Source organism: Bos taurus, chromosome 9 (assembly GCF_002263795.3).
Source record: "Bos taurus isolate L1 Dominette 01449 registration number 42190680 breed Hereford chromosome 9, ARS-UCD2.0, whole genome shotgun sequence".
NCBI lineage: Eukaryota > Metazoa > Chordata > Mammalia > Artiodactyla > Bovidae > Bos > Bos taurus.
In genome coordinates this window covers 81,928,966-81,955,017 of record NC_037336.1, presented here as the reverse complement: position 1 = coordinate 81,955,017, position 26,052 = coordinate 81,928,966, and the positions used below count along the sequence as shown (strand labels likewise).

At 37.5% G+C, this 26,052-nt stretch overlaps 1 protein-coding gene across 12 annotated transcripts in view; it reads right to left on the bottom strand.

Annotated features, from left to right (window-relative positions):
- The window catches only part of UTRN (utrophin), a 556,684-nt gene that overhangs the window by 253,320 nt on the left and 277,312 nt on the right, over positions 1-26,052 (bottom strand). For 11 of the 12 annotated variants that reach the window (XM_010808643.4, XM_015472890.3, XM_010808642.4 and 8 more), the window contains 2 exons: positions 25,195-25,349; positions 5,865-6,054 (listed from right to left, as the gene is read on the bottom strand). In XM_010808643.4, coding sequence (XP_010806945.1) covers positions 5,865-6,054; positions 25,195-25,349 — 345 coding nt within the window. Of the gene's footprint in view, positions 1-2; positions 6,055-25,194; positions 25,350-26,052 lie in introns of those variants that run through there. The other variant, XM_005211006.5, reaches the window with a different exon arrangement.

Here is a 26,052-nt window from a genome sequence, read left to right as displayed (position 1 = left end):
ACCTTACAGAGCTTCTGATACCGAGGAGAAGAAACTGCCATCCTTTGTAAACGATGTAACAAAACCACAACTTTCTGCAGAGATGTTCTCACCACAGCCATCATTTTAAGTTTACCACACTTCTGCAGACACCTCAGAATTTGCATTATAAATGAAGAGCAATGATCATTTCCTCCCGGTCACTGGACAATGATTTGCCAGTTCTCTGAGCATGCTCGTTTCCAGGAAAGCATTTGAAAAATACAGGGGACTTAGGTGCTAGGCAGAAGGAGGCTGGTATTCCTTCAACTTCTTCTCAATTGAAAAAACATACACAAACGCCACCCAGAAAGCCCCCAGCAGATGCACACAGCCAGGACTTGCTCAGCCCAGCGCGGCCAGACAATGAGGCAAGTTGTCGGGCAGCCAAACGCTGCCTGCTGCTGGGAGAGGAGAGCGCTCAGTAGCCAAAAAGGATATTAAGTGAAACATTAAAGCTGCAGATACAAAGCAGATATCCCCAGGGAACAGAGATTCAACACATCACCAAGATGCATGCCTTGTAGCAGGTTTATATTAAGCGATCCAGTGGCATTCACTCTCTCACTTTAAAGAGAGATGCGTTCGCTACCCGACTAAACGCAGCTCTGGCTGTGTTCTATGGGATGAGTGAATAGAGCCCATGACAAATCTTGAGCAGAACAGAAGGGGACCTGACTCTAAGGATATCAGCCCAGACGTTAAGTGTTAATAAATACCCTCCACGCAGGTCTCAGAACAAGACCATCTGAAACAAAACAAAAAATACATGCCGGGGACTTTACCTAAGATACCCTAAAAGCAGAGTCGTCCATAGGCTCTCAGATGCCTGCTTAGCTAAGAGGAAAGCCATCAGAAATCAAATTTCTAATGTCAGGTTAAGACACCCCTAATTACACAGTAAGGTTAATTTAAAAAAAACAAAACAAAACAAAGTCTGTAATTGACTACTAACACTCAGATTACCACATTTTCCCTTAGTATCTTCATGATCTTGTTTTATTTGCCATAAAGCTGGTTTTTTTTTTTTCATAAAGCTGTTTTAATTTTAGAAGACATGATGTACATGTCACATAGACAGAAGAACCCAGTACAGAATTTTGAGGTCTTATGTTTGTGTGTATATATTTCAGATGCATTTTCTAAATACTTCAGCTTTTGAATACCGCAGTAAATATCAACTGACGTAAAGTACTGTTAGGTAATAAGCAAAGTAACCCAGAATGATTCCATGACCAGGTTAAAGGGCACAGCCAGAAACAGAAGCCAGACGTTTCTCATTATGTCCTGCTCAAATTAATAACCTGGGTAAGTCTGCATTTTTACCTTTCTGCATCATTGTCATGACTCTTTAAAAGAAAGGCAGCATTTAAAAATATTCGTTTCTCATCTTTTACTTTGTCTGCCTTCTTAATCCTTCATTTTAGCATGATTTAAAGCCCTAAAGTGGGTCTTAGAGGGTTGCGTTTATCAAGCAGCGTTTTTTTTGAGTTTCTGTTTGTCTATTTTTTCCCGGCAGCTGTATACTGAGAACCTATACTGCCTCCTTCTGGAGAGTCTACCAACATCAAAATATCTATACAAAGCCCAACTCGGAAGAGGTCATCAAAGAACGAGGTGATTAAAACTAGCAATTTTTTAGGCAAATATATAGACACAGGAAGTAGATTAGTAATTATTTGACAGTCAGAGAATTGGCAACAGAGGATTGACAGCCAAGAGGTATAGGATTTCTTTTTGAGGTGATGAAAATGTTCTAATTTGATTATGATAAAGGTTGCACAGCTCTGTGAATACAGTAAGAACAATTCAATTGTACAACTTAAAGGGATGAAATGGAAGGATTGTAGGGTATGTGGAATGTTAATAAAGCTGTTATAAAAAATGAAGTTGTAATTCCTGTCCCTAAACCAACAGGTGAAGCTTCCACAGTACTGGTAATACTGCCTAAACACCAGAGAGCTGGGTAACAGACAAGATCTGAAATGATCTAAACAACCAAAGTCCACGCCTATGGAAAAGAGGATACAAATTAGGCTGAAAGAGAACACAGGAGACAAAAACAGAATTATCTCAAAGCACATATTATTAGAGAGTAAAAACAGCAACCCCAGAAAGGCAACAGGGCAACAGAATTTTACTCAGGAAAGAATCAAAGCATGTTAATTAATTGGTACTGATAAAATTTAAAGCTTATATTTTGAAATATAATTAAGGTGATGATAATAATATCTAAGAATACAGGCAGGAAAATTAAAGAGTAAATGCATTTGAATTAATAGACAAACTGGGAAATCAATAATAGACTTTCATTCAAAAGCAAAAAAAAAGTTTGTGCATCTTTGGTCAAGTTCTCTCATTTGAATACAGACCCACAGTGACAACTGTGTGCCAGGCATCTCCTCCTGAACATTCCTCAGATGCTGCATTTCCACACAGTCCAAATGGAACTTACCATCATACTCTGCACTAACTTGCACTGCTTCCCTGACTTTTTCTTTTCCTGTCGTCCCCAATCTCAGATTCTGACACCACCTATCGGTCTTCTCTGTCAATAACCCTTCTCCCACCCTTAGTCTATTCATACTATCAAGTCATTAGGTCTCTCCACCCATGCTGCCTCATTTCTAGTCATTTTCATCCCTGACCAGATGGCTGGAGTATCCTGTTTGGCTGTCAGTCTTGCCCAATTCAAACACATTCTCCATAAAGTCATCAGTTAGATTCCTACAAAATAAAGTCCCACTGTATCACTCTCTTGCTTAATATTCTTTAAAGACTTCTCTTCTTTGCCACCAGGTTAAAATACAAAATACTTGGCAAGTCATACAAGACTCTCTATGATCTGGACCACTCAGATCTCCAAGAGCTTTTGTCTCCAAAAAGATCAGGTTTTCTCTTGCCAACAGTTCTCTGCTGAGGAGAAAAACCTAACCGCCATGCAGCAGGGCAATGAAACATAAATTCATAAATCCAAGTGATCATTTATTCTTATCAGAAGTGGTATGTATCATGGCATACTCCCAGAAATTAATCTTCATCTTCCCATGTGCTTCCAAACTATGCTTTATCAAAAGTTACCCAAATTCACCTTAAACCAAATACAGAATAAATTTCTTCACCTTTATGAAATATTCCCATGGCCCTGCATCACACTGTGTTAAGACACAAAGCAAGTACAACTAGAGAATGTGTCACGTAAGCAGTTCTACACACAGCCTGGTACACAGAGCACACGCTCGCCGAGGTCCTTACTCCATCGTTTTGTGCACACATGTCCTCCACCACCATCACCACACCAACAGAACATGTGTTTTATAATTCCAAGTGCTTTTCCTCATTCTTTTTCTTCAACAATCTTTCCATTTCCATTTCCAAATAAGTTTTGATTTTTAACTGCCTGATCACTCACACAAAAGGAGAGTCATTAAAACAAAAATCCAAAGGAAAATTAAAATTCTATTGCATCAAAAATACTAAGCAAATGGTGAGTGAGTGAGTGAGTGAAGTCACTCAGTCGTGTCTGACTCTTTGCAACCCTGTGGACTGTAGCCCACCAGGCTCCTCCATCCATCGGATTCTCCAGGCAAGAATACTGGAGTGGGTTGCCATTTCCTTCTCCAAGAAAACGGTACTAAGTCTAAAACTCATCTACCTATAAGGTACGCAAAGCAAAAAGCAAAGCCATCAATTTTCTTTTTTTAATAAAGTGAAGAGAATGTTTTAAAATTAAGAGCATTTAACAAAGAAGCAAGGGAGTGAAAACTCATGCAAACTACCATAATGTGAAACATTCAAACCATAAATAAATGAATGTGCTTATCTTTAGGTAGAGAGATGTTAATAAGCTTTTAATAAAAGCCCTCTTTATTATTTCTTATGAGACAAAATAGATTATTTTAGTGACATTAAACTAGTTGCAAGAAGCATTTACCATTCATGCTATAATGTATAACAGTAACCTCTTTAGTCAGTAACCTCTTTTTCCTGATGCTGGTTGCCATAAGACAAGTAGTCCTGTGTTAGTCATTTTTATTCAGAAAGATTTTAAACATCTCTATTTATATGTATTTTTTACACAGTTTGAATAATTCATTAAATATTGAGAAGAGTTTTTGGCTATGTAAAAATATATCCCAGGATAAAATGTTTTTAAAGACATTATTACACTCCAAAATAGGTTTGTGTTTTACTGGTGCTCATCAACAAGGTTCACTTCAAGCCTCCTTTGTTCATTGTCTAAAAGGGTTACCTTCTCAAATGCACAACCTGCGTATGTTTGAGTTTAACATCATTATATAAATTGAGTATCTGTGAGCATTATTGGGTCAGACTTATCATTAAATCATAAAAAATAATATATTCTAGCATATAGCCACATTCAGAGCTCTCCATAACCCTCTAAACATGAGATGATAGCTAAATATCTTATCAATTAACATGTATAGTGACCTCATAGGACTCCAGAGGGTAAGACAAAACACACACAAAAAGAACAGATTTATCTTCAACATTTGCCTGCTCATTCTCATTATCAAGACCCAAGGGTATTATGTAATGAATCAATGAATAAAATATAGTAAGTAATGTAAGTAAACAGATTTTTGTTGAATTAATCTTGAGAATTCAACCATCAAACATTCTAATAGTCAATATGCATGGGAATAAGTTATTAATAAGTCTATTCCAAAAGGGTCTTTTTAAAAAATGTATAACTTTTTAATGATAATAATTTCAAACAGACAAAATTTGTAAGAATTAGAATTGTTCCAAGAAAGTTTCTGGACCCTTCATCCAGACCCAAATATCTGTTAACATTCTGATATTTTGAGGGAAAAGATCTTCTAAGAAAGAATTCAAAAAAGGTCATCACACTGTATTTCGTAATGATGATGTTTTAGGGCCCAAGGGCAGCAGTCAGTATTTACTTAGAATTTCCACACAGATTTCTGCATAGGCAACAGTACGGAATAACGTGATCTCTGCCCTTGAAGAACCACATGATCAACTAGGAGAGGAGGAGACAGGCATCCGATGACAATGGATCATGAGTTCACAAGCATCAGAAATAATACCTGTCAAAATGTTGTGAGAATGACATGGCATAAAGAAGTAATCAGATGTAAAACTCTGGTAAACAAGGAGACTTCTCCAATGAAGTTGGTTTAAGACCGAATTCTAAGTGAGAAGGCCTGTGACTGGCAAGAATAGGTCATTCTGCACAAAGAAAATGGGAAATTCAAGGGCACTGAAGAGCTGCACTTGGGGAGGAAAAAAGATTCAGACATGCTTCATAAGATTCCTCAAAACTTCTTTTAAAGGAAAGATTTTGTATTATCATATTTCATGTGGAAGAAAATTTGAACCTCAGACTGCATTCACAATTGTAGTTATCAAGCTTAAGAAATAAAAGCAATACCTTCAAGCCTAATATTCTTAGTTGTAAACCAAGCCACAGGGCCTTTGCAGCTTTTATATTAAGTATTTATAATAAATGAAAAAAGAAACAACTTCATATTAAAAGGAAATACCCTGATAAATCAGGTTTCAATAAGGCTAACTGTAATAGGGCTTAAGATGACAGAAAATGGAATAGTTATGAGCCTATAAGTCTAAATAAATAATTATCACTTCCATAAAACAAGGTGTTTTTTTTCCTTAATGATCAACTAAGAGTATTTTATAGACCTCACTTCTGGAAACCAATTATTCACAGAGGAGTATGGATTTCATAACTGAATAAGGTGATAGCCTCACCTTTAAACTGTAATAAATTTTGCATGTAGATGGATCAAAACAGGATGGCAAAAAATTAAAATAGAAGGCACAGTTTCCCATGCACTTGCCTGCATCTGCTGTGTGAGTTCTCTGGCCAGGACAGTGTCCTGAAGAGCATTCTCCCGCTGAGAGGCATCTGCAAGCACATTAACTGTGGTTTCTGCTTCTTGTATCCACTTTAGGAAGTTCTCCAGATCCTTGCGAGAGCTTTGCACTGTCCTTAGCTCAGCCTCCAAGGCACTCTGTCTATCAGCAATGCTGCAAGTAACAAAATGACAGGCACACCTCCATTACTTACAGCGTGACAGGCCACATCAAGCACACCCTAAAGAAAAATTAACACACAGCCTCCAAGCAACCTTTACTTAAGTACCTAATGTAACTAGATCTGTTTCTATGTGTGTCTTGAATAATCCTTAATAGTAATGTAAATTTTGAGAGGAAGGAGTGGGTGAGAGATATAAATATTAACAAAATCATATCCATATCATAAAATAATCATCACATTTTACAACTTGTAATTATACATTGTTAGTCCCCATACATTTTATTCTTCCCTGGTGGTAAAGAATCTACCTGCAATGCGGGAGACCTGAGTTTGATACCTGGGTTGGGAAGAGCCCCTGGAGAAGGGAAGGGCTACCCACTTAAGTATTCTGGTCAGGAGAATTCCATGGACTGTATAGTCCATGAGGTAGCAAAGAGTCGGTCACGACTGAGTGACTTCCACCAACACTCAAAAGGTAATATCAATAAATATTCATACATGTGACTAAATGAATTCTAGAAAGAAGTAACATCTGAATAAATGGTTAAGATACAATCAAATTATTTAAAGGACTTACTTTATATATTTTAAACACTTCAGATCAATGCAAATTGGTTCTTTAAGCTGACATAATAATATTCATAAGACATCAGACAATCAAGTTTTTATAAAGCATTCATTAAATCTACACCAAAAATTAAAGCATATATCTTGAAGTTGCATGATGTAAGAGATACACACACCTGTAAATCCAATCTGTAAAACTTCATGTATCTCAAAGCTCCATAAAAAGAAAACAATTTAATTTACGAATGGACACCAACAAGTTCACTCCTAAGTATTTAAACTCAAGAGAACTGAAAATACATATCCACACAAAAACTTGTACACAAATGCACCATTACTTATTTAGAAGAGTCAAATAAAAGAATTGACCCAAACATCCATCAATTGAGAGAGGATGTGCTAAACAAAATGTAGTATATTCATCCATGAAATATTATTGCATCATAAAAAGGAATGATATACTGATACATGCTCAATATGGATGGACCTAGAAAGCATTCTGCCAAGTGAAAAAAACAGATGTAAAAGGCCATATATTTTGTGATTTCATGTATATGAAATTTTTAAGAGGACCAAATCCATAGAAGGAGAAAGTATATTAGTTGTTGAGTAGGACTGGAAGGTAAAAGAAAACGGGGATTGACTTGCTAATGGTTGTGGGTTTCTTTGGGGAGTGATTAAATGTTCTGAAATTTAGAGTGTTGTGATGAAGCACAACAGGGAAAAGATACTAAAAGCCACTGGGTTGTACACTTTAAAAGGGTGAATTTCATAAACTATCATAAACTATACCACAATTTAAAAATCAGCACATGTAATAAGATCTTATGTACATATTTTTTCCAACTGTCCATCCACTCATTCATCCATTCACCATCATCCATCCATCTGTATATACAAATAGAGGGAGAAAGGTCTGGAACACTAACTTAACATTAAAATAGTTCCAGGTGCTGGATTCTAGTGTGGTTTATTTCCTATTAGAACTTTTCTGCATTCTTTGAATTTACAATAAACAAGCATCTTTCTTACATATCAATAAATGCATTCATTTAAAAATGGATGAAAATTTTAAATAGACATATCAACATAGACGATAAATGGATAGCAAAAAAAAAAATCACATGAAAAGATGCTCAGCATCATTAATCATCAGAAAAATGTAAACTCAAACCACAATGAGCTATCACTACATATTAGAATGGCTTTAAGAAAATGACCAAACCAACGGCTGGTAACATTACAAAGTGTAATGACTGCAACTCTCACAGTTGATGGCAGGAGTATAAAATGGTACAACCATCCTGAAAAAGTCTGGCAGTGCCATGCACTTAAAGATACAAGCTAGGAATCCTATTCCCAAGTATTTACCCAAGAGAAATGAAAACACATGTCCACACAAAATTTAAATGCAAATGTTCATAGCAGCTTTATTCATAATGGTCTAAAGCTGACAATAACTCAAATATCATCAACCCATAAATAGATAAATTGGGGCATATGCATGTAATGGAATACTACTGAGCAGTAAAAATATAAATGATAAAGAAGGATGCAACAACATGGGTGGAACCTCAAATGCATTTTGCTAAGTGGAAGACGCCAGACATAAAAGCTACATACTGTGATCCCATTTACACAACATTTTGGAATGTCATCAACGTCATCTCAACACTTACTTTTGAAAAATCTCCAACAGTGTTTGGCTGCCTACAGAACAAATTGAAATTGCTTTCCTGGAACTCAATAATAATCCTCCATAATCTATCACTAATTTACTTTTCCAGCTTTACCTAGTACTTCATTCCAATGATTCAAATAAAAGTGGGAGATTCCTTTTCCTCTAGAATATTTTTAATACCATGTCCACATAAAAATTTTATACTCACATAAAAATGTCCTCCTGCAGTGATGAAAGAAATCAAAGATGACACAAATAGATGGAAAACTATACCATGTTCATGGATCGGAAGAATAAATATAGTGAAAATGAGCATACTACCCAAAGCAATCTATAGATTCAATGCAATCCCTATCAAGCTACCAACGGTATTTTTCATAGAACTAGAACACATAATTTCACAATCTGTATGGAAATAGAATAAAACTTCAAATAGCCAAAGCAATCTTGAGAAAGAAGAATGAAACTGGAGGAAATCAACCTACCTGACTTCAGACTATACTACAAAGCTACAGTCATCAAGACAGTATGGTACTGGCACAAAGACAGAAATATAGATCAATGGAACAAAGTAGAAAGCCCAGAGATAAATAAATCCATGCACATATGGACACTTTATCTTTGACAAAGGAGGCAAGAATATACAATGGAGAAAAGATAATCTCTTTAACAAGAGGTGCTGGGAAAACTGGTCAACCACCTGTAAAAGAATGAAACTAGAACACTTTCTAACACCATACACAAAAATAAACTCAAAATGGATTAAAAGATCTAAATGGAAGACCAGAAACTATAAAACTCCTAGAAGAAAACATAGGCAAAACACTTTCTGACATAAATCACAGCAGGATCCTCTACGACTCACCTCCCAGAATAATGGAAATAAAAGCAAAAATAAACAAATGGAAACTAATTAAACTTAAAAACTTTTGGACAAGAAAGGAAACTATATGCAAGGTGAAAAGACAGCCTTCAGAATGGGAGAACATAATAGCAAATGAAGCAACTGACAAAGACTTAATCTTAAAAATATACCAGCAGCTCATGCAGCTCAATGCCAGAAAAATAAACAGCCCAATCAAAAAATGGGCCAAAGAACTAAACAGACATTTCTACAAAAAAGACATACAGATGGCTAACAAACACGTGAAAAGATGCTCAACATCACTCATTATCAGAGAAATGCAAATCAAAACCACAATGAGGTACCATGTCACGCCTGTCAGAATGGCTGCTATCAAAAAGTCTACAAACAATAAATGCTGGAGAGGATGCGGAGAAAAAGGAACCCTCTTACACCATTGGTGGGAATGCAAACTAATACAGCCACTATGGAGAACAGTGTGGAGATTCCTTAAAAAACTGGAAATAGAACTGCCATCTGACCCAGCAATCCCACTCCTGTGCATACACACCAAGGAAACCAGAATTGAAAGAGACACGTATACCTCAATGTTCATCGCAGCACTGTTTACAATAGCTAAGACGTGGAAGTAACCTAGGTGTCCATCAGCAGACGAATGGATAAGAAAGCTATGGTTTTACATATACACAATGGAATATTACTCAGCTATTAAAAAGAACATATTTGAATCAGTTCTAATGGGGTGGATGAAACTGGAGCCTATTAAACAGAGTGAAGTAAGTCAGAAAGAAAAACACCAATACAGTACATTAACGCATATATATGGAATTTAGAAAGATGGTAAAAACGACCCTATATGCAAGACAGCAAAAGAGACACAGATATAAAGAACAGACTTTTGGACTCTGTGGGAGAAGGCGAGGAGGAGATGATTTGAGAGAATAGCACTGAAACATGTATATTACCATATGTGAAACAGATCACCAGTCCAAGTTTGATGCACTGAAACACTCAAAGCCAGTGTGCTGAGACAACCCTGAGGGATGGGATGGGGAGGGATATGAGAGAGGGGGTTCAGGATGGGGTACACATGTATACCCATGGCTGATTCATGTCAATGTATGGCAAAAACCACCATAATATTGTAAAGTAATTAGCCTCCAATTAAAATAAATAAACTAATTTGAAAAAAAATATGTCCTTCTGACTATCTTCACCTATCAAAATCCTTCCAGTCCTTTAAGGGTTAAGGACTACTTCCTCCAAAACATCTCAGTCTAATTAGGTTTCCTTGCCCAGAGTTCATAAAAGGTCAAAACTCCTCTTCAGAAATTTATCACATGTATCCTGAAAAAACCCTTAGACTGTGATCTTATCTCACTCTTACATTTTACTTTAACTATATCATAGAGATTTCTTGTCTTCCTCCCAGTTCCATAAACACACAATAGGCAAAAGCAGTCTTTTGCATCTCCATATTTCTCAGAGTCTTTATTATAGCATTCTGTGTAAGTTGTTCAGTGATCCCATGGACTGTAGTTCACCAGGCACCTCTGTCCATGGAATTCTCCAGGCAAGAATACTGGAGTGGGTAGCCACTTCTCTCTCCAGGGCATCTTCCTGACACAGGGATCAAACACAAGTCTCCTGCATTGCAGGCATATTCTCTACCATATGAGCTACAGGTAAGTCACTATTATAGCATTATAATAGCATTTATAAAATAATGAAAATCTTTTTATAACAGGACTTCAAAATTACCTCCCAAATACCACTTTTCAAGAAGCTACAGAGTGAAGGCCTCTAGAATATTCAGTTTGTAAATCCAGAAAGAAGACAATATATTAAGAAGCATAAAAACAAGAAAACCAACACATGGAGAAGCAAACAGGTTCTCACGTTAATGGTGAAAGGAGATCTCAGACAAAGGGTTATATATTCAAATTGGATCAGATGAAGCCTGTCTTCATCATACCAACTGCTCTGTTTCTCGTTTCAATTTGACAAAATTAACAAAGAAGATACTCTGGCAAAACAGTCTTAAAAAGTGGACAAACCCAGGTGTTATTATGGGTACACAGGTTAAGCTTGTGAAAAGTACTGTAATTTTAACTTATGTGTCATATGTCAAATATGTTGAGGTCTGCACTCTCTTTACATTAGTATGACATTAAAATCAACTTCACATCCTAACAGAAAAAAAAAAAGGACAAAAACAAATAAACAAAAAACTCCATGAGATCCTATGAGGAAAACACAGAAAATCCCTAGGATAATGCCTGTGCACCAGGCTTTGAAAACTGTCTCCAGAAGAGATGTCTGCAAGAAAAATTATTAGAAGTGATAGACTGCTTAATGTGATTGACCTTGTAGGAAATTGTACTGTCAGGCCATGGAAAATGTGGGAAGAATTAGCAATAGGTGCAAAGAAAACTAAGTATATAAAAACAAGGCAATTATTAATTTCAGGTAAAATAAAGAAAGAAACAAAATTATAGTAAATGTCAGTGCATGGCTGTTAATGATGCTTAGACAGACATAATACTGTCAACATTGAATATCTGCTTCTCTAAAAATTCAATGATAAGACGATACAGACACTATGGAAAACAATATGGCAAGTCCTCAAAAAATTAAAAATAGAATTAACATGATCAAGCAAGGAGAGGAAAAATGTTGCCCCTAGGGAGAGGGCTGTGGTGAGTACTGAGAGAACCACTGTAAGTCCCCTACACGTGAACCTCAGGTTGCAAACCTTCAAAGATGCAAATGTGCATTTCCATGTCTAGTCATGAAAGCTAGTTCACATGCCTGGCATACTTTGCATGTGCGTGCATGCATCCTCTACAAGTGGCTGTTCTTATGTACTTTACTGCACAGTGCTGTGTAGAGTACGGTAGTATGGTACCTTTATTTCAAGCCCAGAATGACTGGAAACAAGCACACAAGAGGCAGTGATGTAGCTGGGACTACTCAACTTTTCAAGGTACTGTACAGTAAAATTAAAAGTGTCTATTTTTTGTGTTTGCTTGTTTTTTATGTATTATTTGTGGGGAAAGTGTTTTAAACCTATTACAATACAGTACTATATAGCTGATTGGGTTAGTTAGGTACCTACACTAACTTCATTGGAATTAACAAGCAAATTGGGCTTATGAACATGCTCTCAGAACAGAACTCATTTGTTTGGAGGGGATTACTGTATTATAAATCTTTCAATTTTTAAAGAATTTTTAATCATATGCATGTATTTCTTTTTAATATTTAGAAGTTATCCACCAGAATTTGCGTGGTTGGTGGTGATGGTGTTTAGTCTTCCACCTAACCCTGCCCATATTTTCAATTATTAAAACATCAACTAAAAAAAAATACTAAGAATAGCCAAAGGCTGCACCAAAAAAAGTATCAGAATTAAAGGAGTACACATGCACAAGTAATCAACCACGAGCAAATGATTCTAATTTTAAGAACATTCATACAAAATTTAGTCATTATAAATTTAGCAGACTATTCTTATTTTAAGAACACATAAAATTTAGTAGTTATAAAATTTAGTGAAGTCAAACACTTTCATTTTACATAATAAGTGTCCTATATTCTTAAGAATAAAGATGTACATAACATGTACATAACAGGTTATGTGGCAAACAGCTAATGTAAAAATCACATCATTACAGATTAGCTCTATTAAATCCTAAGAATGCCCAGACTAGGGAAGAAGGAAGAGGACACAAACGTCTAAGAACCTCATGGGTGAACTCAGAGAGTCTCTATATAAGAGTCATTTATATACTTAACAAGCATCAAGGACTAGCCTAGCAGGGGAGGTGAAAAGTATAAAATGATGCTTCAAAGGAAAAGGGAGGTAAGAGGATCATAAGCACTTGACCTTAGACAGTACTGGATCCACTGAGCTGCATTAATACCAGCAGCACACTCTGGTAACCAGCAGAACATTCTGAATTCAGAAACTAGGGCATTTACTATAAAACTGTCAAATTATCTACTAGTCATCAGTGGAAAAAGAGATTGTCCTTTAAAAGTATTCACTTTGTAGGAAATTGCTGCAAAATAACTTTTAGGCAATGGTTAAGAGACATCTACTTTGTCGGTTACTAAAGCAAAAAGAACTGAACTGAACTGGCAGTAAAAAGAATACAGGTTTTGAATCAAGGCAGATATGGCTCCACCACTAACTAGCTGTAAAAGCTAGGGCAGTGCCCACCTCCTCCCACATAATTTTCATCATAAAGTCCACTTGGCACCTAGGTTTTCCATGGTCTGAGCCTTGCTTACTTCTCCTAAGATTATTTAATCACTCCAAGCCTCATGCTTTATCTACCTACAAAAATGAACCAATGACTAACCCTCAAAGTGGTTGCTATTTCACATTTAGAGCTTTATTTTTTACTTTAAATATCCTTCTTTACTCCTCCCTCCTCCCACTGACTTTTCCCTTTCCGCCTGGTTAATTTCTACTTCCCTTTCAGAACCGGGTACAGACACCTTCCAAACCTATGGTATCTCATTCCCACAGTTTCTTTAATGCTGGCTATTAGCAGGTCATTGCTACTGTAACAACAAATCACCACAAATACAGTGGCTTAAAAGATTTTCCCTAATTTGGTGAAATACTAGGAAATTAATTTTATTTATAGGATGCAAATTTGCACTTTAATAATAAATGTCCTGGGGGATTTTTTAAATTCACAAATATCTGGTGTCATATTTTCTTACCATGATCATAACCAACTACTAAAAATAGTGAATACACAGAAAACTAAATTCTGTGTACAGAAGTCCAAATTATCTTCATGTTATTATAATAAATACACATTTTAAAATCACAATCACAGTATTTATATTATAGTCTTATTTTTGAAACTAATATAAGTTCATATGATATTTCTAACAGAGCATAGCTCAAAGGTATCAGTTCTCCACATCACTCATTTCATTCTTTTTTTAAAATGTCTAGAAAAGTTACACTGGACACTACAAAATACTACAAGAATCTTCTACTTATTTTCAAGGAATTTCACACCATTTATCATAATACCATAAGGCAAAAAAAGTCACTAAAATTAGAGGCCCAGGAGTCTGTATGCACACTACAGGACATAGGCTAAGTTACTTTTACTACCATTTGTACACTGTTCTCAGAAGGAAACCACCTAATTTTACCACCTCTGCTATTTACTAGATATATGCTTTGGGGTAAACCACTCAATCTCCAATTTTCTATGGAGCTTGGGCTAGTTGAGTAAAGGGCTCATGTCAGAATCAGAATCTCTAGCGGTCCTTTGAAAACTGCAGAGGCCACCAGAGATTATAAAACCCACTGCAAGAGTTTATCCATTCGCACTCCATCCCTAGTCTCAAATTCAGCTTCATGAAGAATCACTGCATGTAAATAAAATGTTACTGATGGGAATGGATATGTGGTGCAGACAGCAAAGAGGTCAGGAAGCACTAATGTGCAAGATTCAGTCCTAACATCACATCCAGCACTGAATTTACACTAGGCCACGATTCTCAATGCAGAGCTCCTATCTGGCACTCCTGGTTGCTACATCTCAAGAAAGATCAGAACAGAGCTGGAGGAAGTTCTGAGAAATGTAAATGAGAGGGTATAGCAGAAGGAACACTGGCAATGAATCGGAAATAGTTTTAAGTTCAGGAAATTGTGGCTACTAGATAAAGATACAGAAGTTTTTTTTTTTTTTTTAATCTTTCAAAATCCACAAATCATAAAGCATAAAGATAGGCTGAAAATCTAAAATACACAAGTTTTGATGTTTAGAAGGATAATTTTAGCAGAAATAAAAAGTTTTTGTTCACACAGAAGTAACAGATTATAGAATTCTTTAGAGGAAGAAATGGTACAGAACAAAAGTATAATAACTTACCATAAAAGATTTATGGAATGCATGGGTGACCAATTTATAAGGTTCATATTAAAAGGAACTGGGATTTTTAAAATGCAAATGCTTATTTTTTAAAGAAAAGTCTGTTATACAAGCAACTAGCTGATATGCTACAAAATAGCTTACAGTCATTTTGCAGCATTACAAAACATGGTCACCCACATAACTGACTTTTTTAAAATGTGATTTTAAATGTTAAATAATACCTCATTTTTTAATCTATAAGATATAATATTGTTTAATATGCACGTGCTTATCATTAGTCTAAAGAATGTCTGAACGTAAATAGGTGAATCTTTTGTTTTTTTAAAGACTTCAATGGAAAAGAATGTCTTAGCAAATCTAGAGATGTGTCTTGCTAAATTTTGGTATACTTTAAAGGCGACCTTTACAGTCACATGAGATTTAAATACATTTTTCTCTTCTACAGTGGAAAGTAGTAGCATCAGTAGTTTGAGTGGCATGTATAAAACTTGCAATGAAACAATTCCTTAAGCTTTCCAATGAGTACCTTCACAAGGTAATTTGTCCTTTGGTGTATAAAATATCATTTAACTAGGAAATATATTAAAAGCACGCTTTAATGCAGTGAGGAAATGCAGTGGATTTGACGATGAATTAGTCACTGGAGACATTCCCAACCCTCTATGGCATTTTGTGACCAATCTTTGTTACCTAAATATTGGGTTCTCATCAAACACTTAAAAATTCACTCCACTGAATTTAAGGACATTGTTCTAAGATGCCAATGCCACATCACTTGGAAGCTTAAGAGAAGTTCCCCATTCCCACTGCATAAATATTCAAGACAGAACTATTTCCCTGTGAGGATTCAGCACTGCTGCTGCTGCTGCTAAGTCGCTTCAGTAATGTCCAACTCTTCACGACCCCATGGACTGCAGCCCACCAGCCTCCTCCGTCCATGGGATTTTCCAGGAAAGAGTACTGCAGTGGGTTGCCATTGCCTTCTCCAGAGGATTCAGAACACCACATCCTATTTCCCTTTGCACTAAGTCAATTCAGTTCAGTCGCTCAGTAGTGTCCAACTCTTTGTGACCCCATGAATCGCAGCACGCCAGGCCTCCCTGTCCATCACCAACTCCCGGAGTTTACCCAAACTCATGTCCATCGAGCCGGTGATGCCATCCAGCCATCTCATCCTCTGTCGTCCCCTTCTCCTCCTGCCCCCAATCCCTCCCAGCATCAGGGTCTTCTCTAATGAGTCAACTCTTTGCATGAGGTGGCCAAAGTATTGGAGTTTCAGCTTCAAAATCAGTCCTTCCAATGAACACCCAGGCCTGATCTCCTTTAGGATGGACTGGTTGGATCTCCTTGCAGTCCAAGGGACTCTCAAGAGTCTTCTCCAACACCACAGTTCAAAAGCATCAATTCTTCGGCACTCAGCCTTCTTCACAGTCCAACTCTCACATCCATATGTGACCAATGGAAAAACCATAGCCTTGAGTAGACAGACCTTTGTTGGCAAAGTAATGTCTCTGCTTTTGAATATGCTATCTAGGTTGGTCATAACTTTCCTTCCAAGGAGTAAGCGTCTTTGAATTTCATGGCTGCAGTCACCATCTGCAGTGATTTTGGAGCCCAGAAAAATAAAGTCTGACACTGTTTCCACTGTTTCCCCATCTATTTCCCATGAAGTGATGGGACCAGATGCCATGATCTTAGCTTTCTAAATGTTGAGTTTTAAGCCAACTTTTTCACTCTCCTCTTTCACTTTCATCAAGAGGCTTTTTGGTTCCTCTTCACTCTGCCATAAAGGTGGTGTCATCTGCATATCTGAGGTTATTGATACTTCTCCCGGCAATGTTGATTCCAGCGTGTGTTTCTTCCAGCCCAGCATTTCTCATGATGTACTCTGCATAGAAGTTAAATAAACAGGGTGACAATATACAGCCTTGACGTACTCCTTTTCCTATTTGGAACCAGTCTGTTGTTCCATGTCCAGTTCTAACTGTTGCTTCCTGACTTAAATACAAATTTCTCAAGAGGCAGGTCAGGTGGTCTGGTATTCCCATCTCTTTCAGAATTTTCCACAGTTTATTGTGATCCACACAATCAAAGGCTTTGGCATAGTCAATAAAGCAGAAATAGATGTTTTTCTGGAACTCTCTTGCTTTTTCCATGATCCAACGGATGTTGGCAATTTGATCTCTGATTCCTCTGCCTTTTCCAAAACCAGCTTGAACATCTGGAAGTTCACAGTTTACGTATTGCTGAAGCCTGGCTTGGAGAATTTTGAGCATTACTTTACTAGCATGTGAGATGCGTGCAATTGTGCGGTATTTTAAGCATTCTTTGGCATTGCCTTTCTTTGGGACTGGAATGAAAACTGACCTTTTCCAGTCCTGTGGCCACTGCTGAGTTTTCCACATTTGTTCATATATTGAGTGCAGCACTTTCACAGCATCACCTTTCAGGATTTGAAATAGCTCAACTGGAATTCCATCACGTCCATTAGCTTTGTTTGTAGTGATGCTTCCTAAGGCCCACTTGACTTCACATTCCAGGATGTCTGGCTCTAGGTCAGTGATCACACCATCGTGATTATCTGGGTCGTGAAAATTGTTTTTGTACATTTCTTCTGTGTATTCTTGCTACCCCTTCTTAATATCTTCTGCTTCTGTTAAGTCCATACCATTTCTGTCCTTTATCGAGCCCATCTTTGCATGAAATGTTCCCTTGGTATCTCTAATTTTCTTGAAGAGATCTCTAGTCTTTCCCATTCTGTTGTTTTCCTCTATTTCTTGGCACTGATTGCTGAGGAAGGCTTTCTTATCTCTCCTTGCTATTCTTTGGAACTCTACATTCAGATGCTTATATCTTTCCTTTTCTCCTTTGCTTTTTGCTTCTCTTCTTTTCACAGCTATTTGTAAGGCCTCCCCAGACAGCCATTTTGCTTTTTTGCATTTCTTTTCCATGGGGATGGTCTTGATCCCTGTCTCCTGTACAATGTCACAAACCTCCGTCCATAGTTCATTAGGCACTCTGTCTATCAGATCTAGTCCCTTAAATCTATTTCTCGCTTCCACTGTATAATCATAAGGAATTTGATTTAGGTCATACCTGAATGGTCTAGTGGTTTTCCGTACTTTCTTCAATTTAAGTCTGAATTTGGCAATAAGGAGTTCATGATCTGAGCCACAGTCAGCTACCGGGCTTGTTTTTGCTGACTGTATAGAGCTTGTCCATCTTTGGCTGCTAAGAATTTAATTTCACTAAGTCACTACAAAATATTTGATCTTCATTAGCCAGCCAATACTGAACCATACCTCAACACTACTCCACACCTTCCCCAATCTACCCTCAAAACCCTTCTTCCATTAAACCTGGAAACCTATCCTACTACTGGCAGACTCCTCAGATTAATCCCTTCACCTTGTCAACTGAAAATGGTTTCCGTAAGGCCATGAATTTATCTGAACTTTTAAAAAGCTTTTTCTTTTTTCTCTGGAACCTTATATGCCTGGGGTAAAGCATTCACATGAGGGTCTGCCTCCTTCGCATGGTTGCTTTCCAAGCCATTGTTCTCCTATCTTCCAGACAAAATCTCACTCCTTCAAAGCAGAAGACATTCTCCACTGTGTTCATATGCTAACCTCCATGTCCATGGAAATGGCACATAGACACTGCTCGCTGCCTCAGCAATGAAGTAGAGTCTGAAATTGAACTCAAGATCTGCTTAACAAGCCACAGGCTCCAGTGAGGGACTTCACCCCGCAGGGAAAGGGACATGATAGACACCATTATGGACTAGAAGGTCCCAGTCTCCACTCCCTTACAAATACCTTCCTCTCCCCCACTCCCTCTCTGTGTTTCATCTGCATTCTTTTGACTTACCTCCAAGTAGATACACATTGCTAAAGAGCACTACAACAGGACTATCTTCCCTTTAAATGTATTAGAGATCACAAACAGGGACCCAGCACTGCCCAGCACTGAAGTTCCCTTGGGAAGCTATCTGTCCCATCCACCTAGACTGATTTTACAAATGATCCTCTTTCTTCAAACTTCTCGAAGTCCCACCTCCAACCTCACTAAGAGGATGCCTCATGGATCATAAAGAAAGCAGACGTCATTGCACTAAGAATCTTTCAACTTCCCACCACTAAAGCTCCAGGCCATGGACATCTGCATTCATCTTCTCACTGCCTTTCTGTCATAATGGAAAAAGCATCCCAGCTCTTACCAAACTCAATTCTACAGATCTCGCCTTCTTATCAACAGAAGGACCTCTTTCCTCTTCCTTTCTCTCCTCAGTCTTGAATCATAACTCTACTAGATCAACCCCATGAGCACATTCACATGCTTTATTTTTCTCCATTTTAAAGAAAAGTTATTCAGTTCTCTCTACCCTTCATTGCCTTCCAGGTAGTACCTAATCTCTCTAACCCTCTTAACAACAAACTTCACTATAGATGGTCCCACAAATTGTTTCTACTTCCTCAACTTCACCTAACTCTCTAGCTTCTACTGCATCACTCCTTGAAGTTGTACTTTTCAAACTAACAAGAATCTCCAAGATGTGGAATTCCAGGAATAGTGTTACGTCATCTTTTTGGATTTCTCAGTTTAATGAAACACAATGGATCATTCCTTGCTAGAAACATTTTCTTCTCTCCATTCTTTCTTTAAATATTCTCTTTGCTACACTGCTGGGCTTCCCTGGTGGCTCAGACAGTAAAGAATCCACCTGCAATGAGGGAGACCTGGGTTCCATTCCTGGGATGGGAAGATCCCCTGGAGGAGACCACTCCAGTATCCTTGCCTGGAGAATCCCAATGGATAGAGGAACCTGAAAGGCTACAGTCCATGGGGTCACAAAGAGTCAGACATGACTGAGCAACTGAACTGAACTGAACTGAGGGCTTTGAGAGACAATTAGGTCATGAGGGCAGAGCCACCGTGAATAAGATTAATGGTCTTATAAAAGAAGCCTGAGAGAGTACTCTTCTCCCTCCTGTCACATGGGGGAACAGGAAGTCTGTCCAGAGGAGGGTCCCCACCCAACCACGCTGGCACCCTGATCTCAGACTTCCATTTCTGTAGTTTATAAGCCACCCAATCGTAGTGTTTGTTATAGCAGACTGAACAGACAAGGACTCCAACCAAGAAAGCTGCATTTTCTAAAAGTTCCATTTGTTAATAAACATTTAGAAAATCTATACTGTACTCAGTAAATCAGATCATCAAATATTTTGTCACTAATTAAAGCAGAGACTATTCAAAATGACTATAGACAAACAACTGAGGATGACTCAGCCTTCCGCTCATTTAACCACAGACAGTACTGTCAAACAGACTGAAGGCCAATGGATTTACAAGGAAGACACAGTATAACAGAGCAGATGATAATAATTTGGGGTAATCTTTTGTTGAGCATGTACCATGTACAGGGAACTTTTATACATAATTTTTGATCTTCACAATAGTCTCACTCATTAGATATTATGTTCTGTACAAGTCAGGGCTTCCTTCGTGGACTCAGTGGTAAAGAATCTACCTGCCAATGCAGGAGATGCGGGTTTGATATCTGAGCTGGGAAGAGTCCCTGGAGGAGGAACCCACTCCAGTATTCTTGCCTGGAAAAATCCCATGAACAGAGCAGGCTGGCGGGCTACAGTCCATGCGGACACAAAGAGTCAGATATAATTTAGTGACTAGAACAACGAACAACAACAAGAAGCAAGTAACTGAAACTCAGTAAACTGAAATAACTTGGTGAAAGTTCACACAAATAAGTGAATAAAGTAGTGATGTCAATCAAGGACTATTATATACCATAGCCGGTGTGCTTTTTGTCCTGCCTACACAAACCAAGAAATGCCTTAAAGTAGGCAGCAAAAGCTGGCTTCCAGGGAATGAAGACAAAGAGAAAAATATCCAGTAATTAATGATCTATAGGATCATTTATTCTTTATAACATAAAGTTATACTGTCTCATTTCCCTCACAATATTTCAGGATAAATAATTGTGTGCACATGTATGTGTGCAAGTATCTGTGTATGTGTATATACATACACATATACATGAATATATGCACTCCAGGGTTAAAATAACATTTCAGATCCAACTGAGGCAACTACACTCCAAAAGTTACTGTTAGTAACTTTCAACTATCATTATCTCAATGTGCGCTATAGAATTTGTTAATGGGCATTAAGAAATGTAAGAAAAAAAATTCACTGGTGAAAAGAATGGTAGTCAAGATATGTCCTAGGCTTCCCAGGTGGCCCTAAGTGGTAAAGAATCCACCTGCCAATGCAGGAGACACAGGCCAGATCCCTGAGTAGGAAAGATCCCCTAGAGTAGGAAGTGGCAACCCACTCCAGTATTCTTGCCTGGGAAATTCCATGGGCAGAGGACCCTGGAGGCTACAGTCCATGGGGTCACAAAGAGTTGGACACAAGTAAGCACAAGGTATTTCAATTAGTTTAAAATGTTAGACACAGACCTGTTGGTTACAGAATCCAAAATATTGAGAGCCAGCTATGTTTAAGAACTAAGAAATTTTTTGTACATTAGGAAACCATTATGAATGTATCTAAATGGCATATTAACCCCAACTACAGTCTGAAGTAGCAAACACATTAATATTTCTGCAGCTAGGAACAAAGTTATTTGCACTAAGCAGGATAAATAAAGACTATAATAAATAGCCTCATGTCAATTCAAAGCATTCAGTTATCAGAGCCTATTGGATTTTGGTATGACAGATAAGGGACTGTGGACCTGTAACTGTGAATGGCCAAATTACTTAGTCAAACTGCAATTCAGACAAAACATTTCCTTTGAAAGCTGATATTAAACTTCACACATTATGCCGCAATAACAGTGTTCCATGGCAATCTAACAACCTTTCACCCCTCCAGAATCTGGCTGACAATGATGTACATTCAGAATATGCCTGGACAATAAGGGAAAAACCACAGTATAAGGCTGTTCCACGGCCACTACAACAGGCACAATGGCCACGTTCTGGAAGAGAGTTACATTTATTCATAGCAGATGCTCCCATATCTTTAATCAGATCAGGTTTCTAAACTCAACATAGATAAGAACCAGTAACTGGAATGCCAAAGATCCAAGAGATGGGTACACAGAGCCGTCACCAGCAACAGCTTAAAGTTCTGATAACAAAGAAGAAAAATAAAACTACTTTAAAGGAAGGTAAGAGCCTGACAGCATAGGCAAAAAGATTTGGATTCCAGGCTCAGCTCTGTCCATATGAGCTGTGTGATCTTAGGTCTTGCTTAACTTCTCTCTGCTTCAGTTTATTCATTGACAACATTGATGAAAATTCTGCCTATCTCTTGTGGTTGTTGTGAGCATAAAATAATACAAGGGAAGAGCTTAGCACAGAGCCTGACCATGAGGAGATGCCCAACAAAATTTATACACGAAAAACAAAGCACAGAATCTCACAGAGCATAGCAACCTGAATAAATTTGCTACCAATTCTTCACAACATGGAGAGTAGTGTCACAATTCAGTTTAGAAAAATGTCATCTTGGCTCTGCTCTGTGCCTTTGAACATGTCATTTACCTTCTCTGAGCCTAAGAGCATTACAGGAAACCAAGTATTCTCAATGGAAGAGATAAATGGTTTTTGGTGGGGTGAGGTGGTAAAGGGAGTGAGAAAAATTGACTCTTTTTAGGAAGAAATCATATAACTATAAAGTACCAAGACAGATCACACTATTACAATGTCCTGGGAGCAGGAAACTGAAAATGTTCTTTTAGGGGGATGATGGCCTTCCCTGGTGGCTCAGACGGTAAAGCGTCTGCCTACAGTGTGGGAGCCCTGGGTTCGATCCCTGGGTCAGGAAGATCTCCTGGAGAAGGAAATGGCAACCCACTCCAGTATTCTTGCCTGGAAAATTCCATGGACAGAGGAGCTTGGTTGGCTACTGTCCATGGGGTCGCAAAGAGTCGGACACGACTGAGCGACTTCACTATCACTATAATGACAAAAAGGTTAAGAAACACCAGTTTAAGTGAACTATAAGGTCACGTACAGCTTTTACAGTTCCTTAATTCTATCTTCATAACAATAATGCCAAGATTCAAAAAATGTTTAATATAGGTTCACGTACTATACTTAAGAAGGCAAGGAAAGATTTCTATATTCTAGAGACATCTCCAATTAAACAGCTAAAAGTTGTAAATATCATTCTGTTTAAAAGAGAAAATCCTAGCACTAGAGCTGTTATTCATGCTGGGATGCTGTGAGCCACAATTTTGTTGTATTTTCTCTGCTTTATAGATAATCATATATCTAAATCATATCTAAATATTAACATGTTTATTTATTTCCCCCCGAAATGCAGAAAGAAAATAAAGAGAATGACTTGTTAACTACTATGAAACTGGAACACTGTGGTCGTCTCAGCTTTGATAAATGAAAGATCACCTTGGAATATAATTCATTTTTAATTGCCTCTTCCATCTAATCTAACTACTGCTGTAGGCTGTCTTAAAATATTTACAAAGTAAAAGCAAAAAAAAAGAACTGGAGTTGCTAAATAAAGCAGGCCACACATTCCAAAGTGATCAATTTTTCCGGTATTGTTTACAATATAAACAAAGTCATAATTCTTACAGATGGAATATTTGGAAACACGGGCGAAGTACGCTGAAGGATGATTTCTCTCAGTGCTACGTTTGGGGTTTCTATCTGAGATACAATTGACGTATGCAACTATATTCGCTTACCATGATCTGATACATGTATATATTGCAAAATGATTTGCATAGCAGGTTTAGTTAACATTCATGGCCACACATGGTTACAGATTTTTCTTGTGATGGGAACTTTTAAGACTTAGTAACTTTCAAGTACACATACAGTACTGTTAACCATAATTACCATGCTTTACATTACATCCCCAGAATGTAAGTTTGTACTTTAAAGATGCTTTTAATTCCCCTTCTTTCCCACCTTAGTTTTAGAATCCTTACTATGCCCAAATTATCTGTCACAACAAAAGAAAAGCAGTTGTTCTAAAATGCTAGAAAGATCAATATTGCAACTATATTCTGCTTTAACCACTTCAGAGTTTTGTATTTCCTACACTTGTTTTTATTTTCTCCAGAATCCAAGGGAGACAGAGCAACATATTCATGTTCATGAACTGCCTCATAATTTTCTTTGAGTTTCCCAAAATTTACAATATAGATTCTAACTAAAAATGACATTTTAAAAATGTACAAAATACATCCAGATCAAACTGTTACTAAACATTTGGCTATAATTCATTACCAGTAATATGTATAATAAAGTGTTCTATTTTATTCACTGCAAAATAAATGTGGTTTTGATATCAAATTAGCTTTCAGGCATTTGCATCTGAATATATAAGATGTGTGTGAAGCCATAATTTCATTTAGACACAGGTATTCCCAGTACTATGCAGGAAGTACACACTTTCTTTTACTGAAGATGAATATAAATATGCAGCCTTAAAGAGATGCTAACCACTGTTAACGCTGCCTCAAATTCTAGATGTTCAAGTGACAGAAAAATTTCTCTTATAAACACATGCTATTTTAGACTGCTCCAAACATACTGACAAGACAGAGTAACGGAAAGAAAAGATAATAAATGAGTTGGAGCCCAATATACACTTAGTATATTTCAGGAGTCTAGTGTGCATCCATGTATTCTCAGCCTCAAATGAGGATAACCTGGCCACATAGCACATGTTTCACTATTAGGCATAATGTTACCCTGAGGTGCCATAATACCAAAGTGTTCCTTACCATCAGAGTACCACCAAATGTATTCTAGGCAATGCTGAGACGCATAAGAAAATCAGAACTCATAAAATGATCACTGTCAAGGTTTAGACTTACTCAAGGAAATACTCCATGGCAGAAATTCAATTAGCTAACATATCACACTATCTTAAAGTGTGATAATACTAACTTGGTACAGCATAATATTTTTTAAAAAAATAATAAAATATGCATCTAGTAGGGACATCTTCTACATGCTTCCATGAGAAGGCCAGAGCAATCAAATTCTCAACTTGACAATATACATACATACACCTGTCAAGGCCTCAGCAATACCTTTGTTTTAGATTGATCCATGATGTTTTTAAGTACTCCGTGGTTTCTTTCACATTTCTTGTGTCATCACTGCCATATTCTTCCAGCAGTTTCTGCAGGACATTATCGAATGCCATTACAACACCATCTCCAGCAGCCAGTTCTTGAAGCAGCATCTAAGGTGTAATTTCAGATGTAATCATTAAGACTGGATCACTCAGTTACAAATATGACCAAAACACTTCGTCTTTTCAATAGGTTTTAATATGTTTCAGACACAGATATCAAAAGAAAGGAAAACATTATAAGACAAACTCTTGCATGTAAACTCAAACAAAAATAATTCTGGAAGTGAAAAGTGATCAAGTACATAGCAAGTACATAGCAGATGGTGTTAAAAGATTACTATCTTTTCCTCTTTGATATATTTTAATTCCTCGAACCATTTGCCTTGTTCATTACAAATGCTATGCATCTGATCGTAAGAGGAATACACATCTCATAGGAATGAATTTACTATAGAGTTAGTTCCTCTATATGCACTTGGAGATGCAGAAAGGTCGACAATATGGAAATCTTCTTGCCCCTGGATCACTATGCCTGCTTACAAAGTTAATTGTTGGGTGAATTCAGTAGTGAAGCAAGGGTTACTGAGAGTGCCTGAATAAATTATATTGATGCTGTGTGTCCATAGGCACTGGCTTTATGATACATTTTTTTTCCCTGAGAGCCCTTGCATCAAGATGCTGCTGCTGCTGCTGCTGCTAAGTCGCGTCAGTCGTGTCCGACTCGGTGCGACCCCATAGACGGCAGCCCACCAGGCTCCCCCGTCCCTGGGATCCTCCAGGCAAGAATACTGGAGTGGGTTGCCATTTCTTT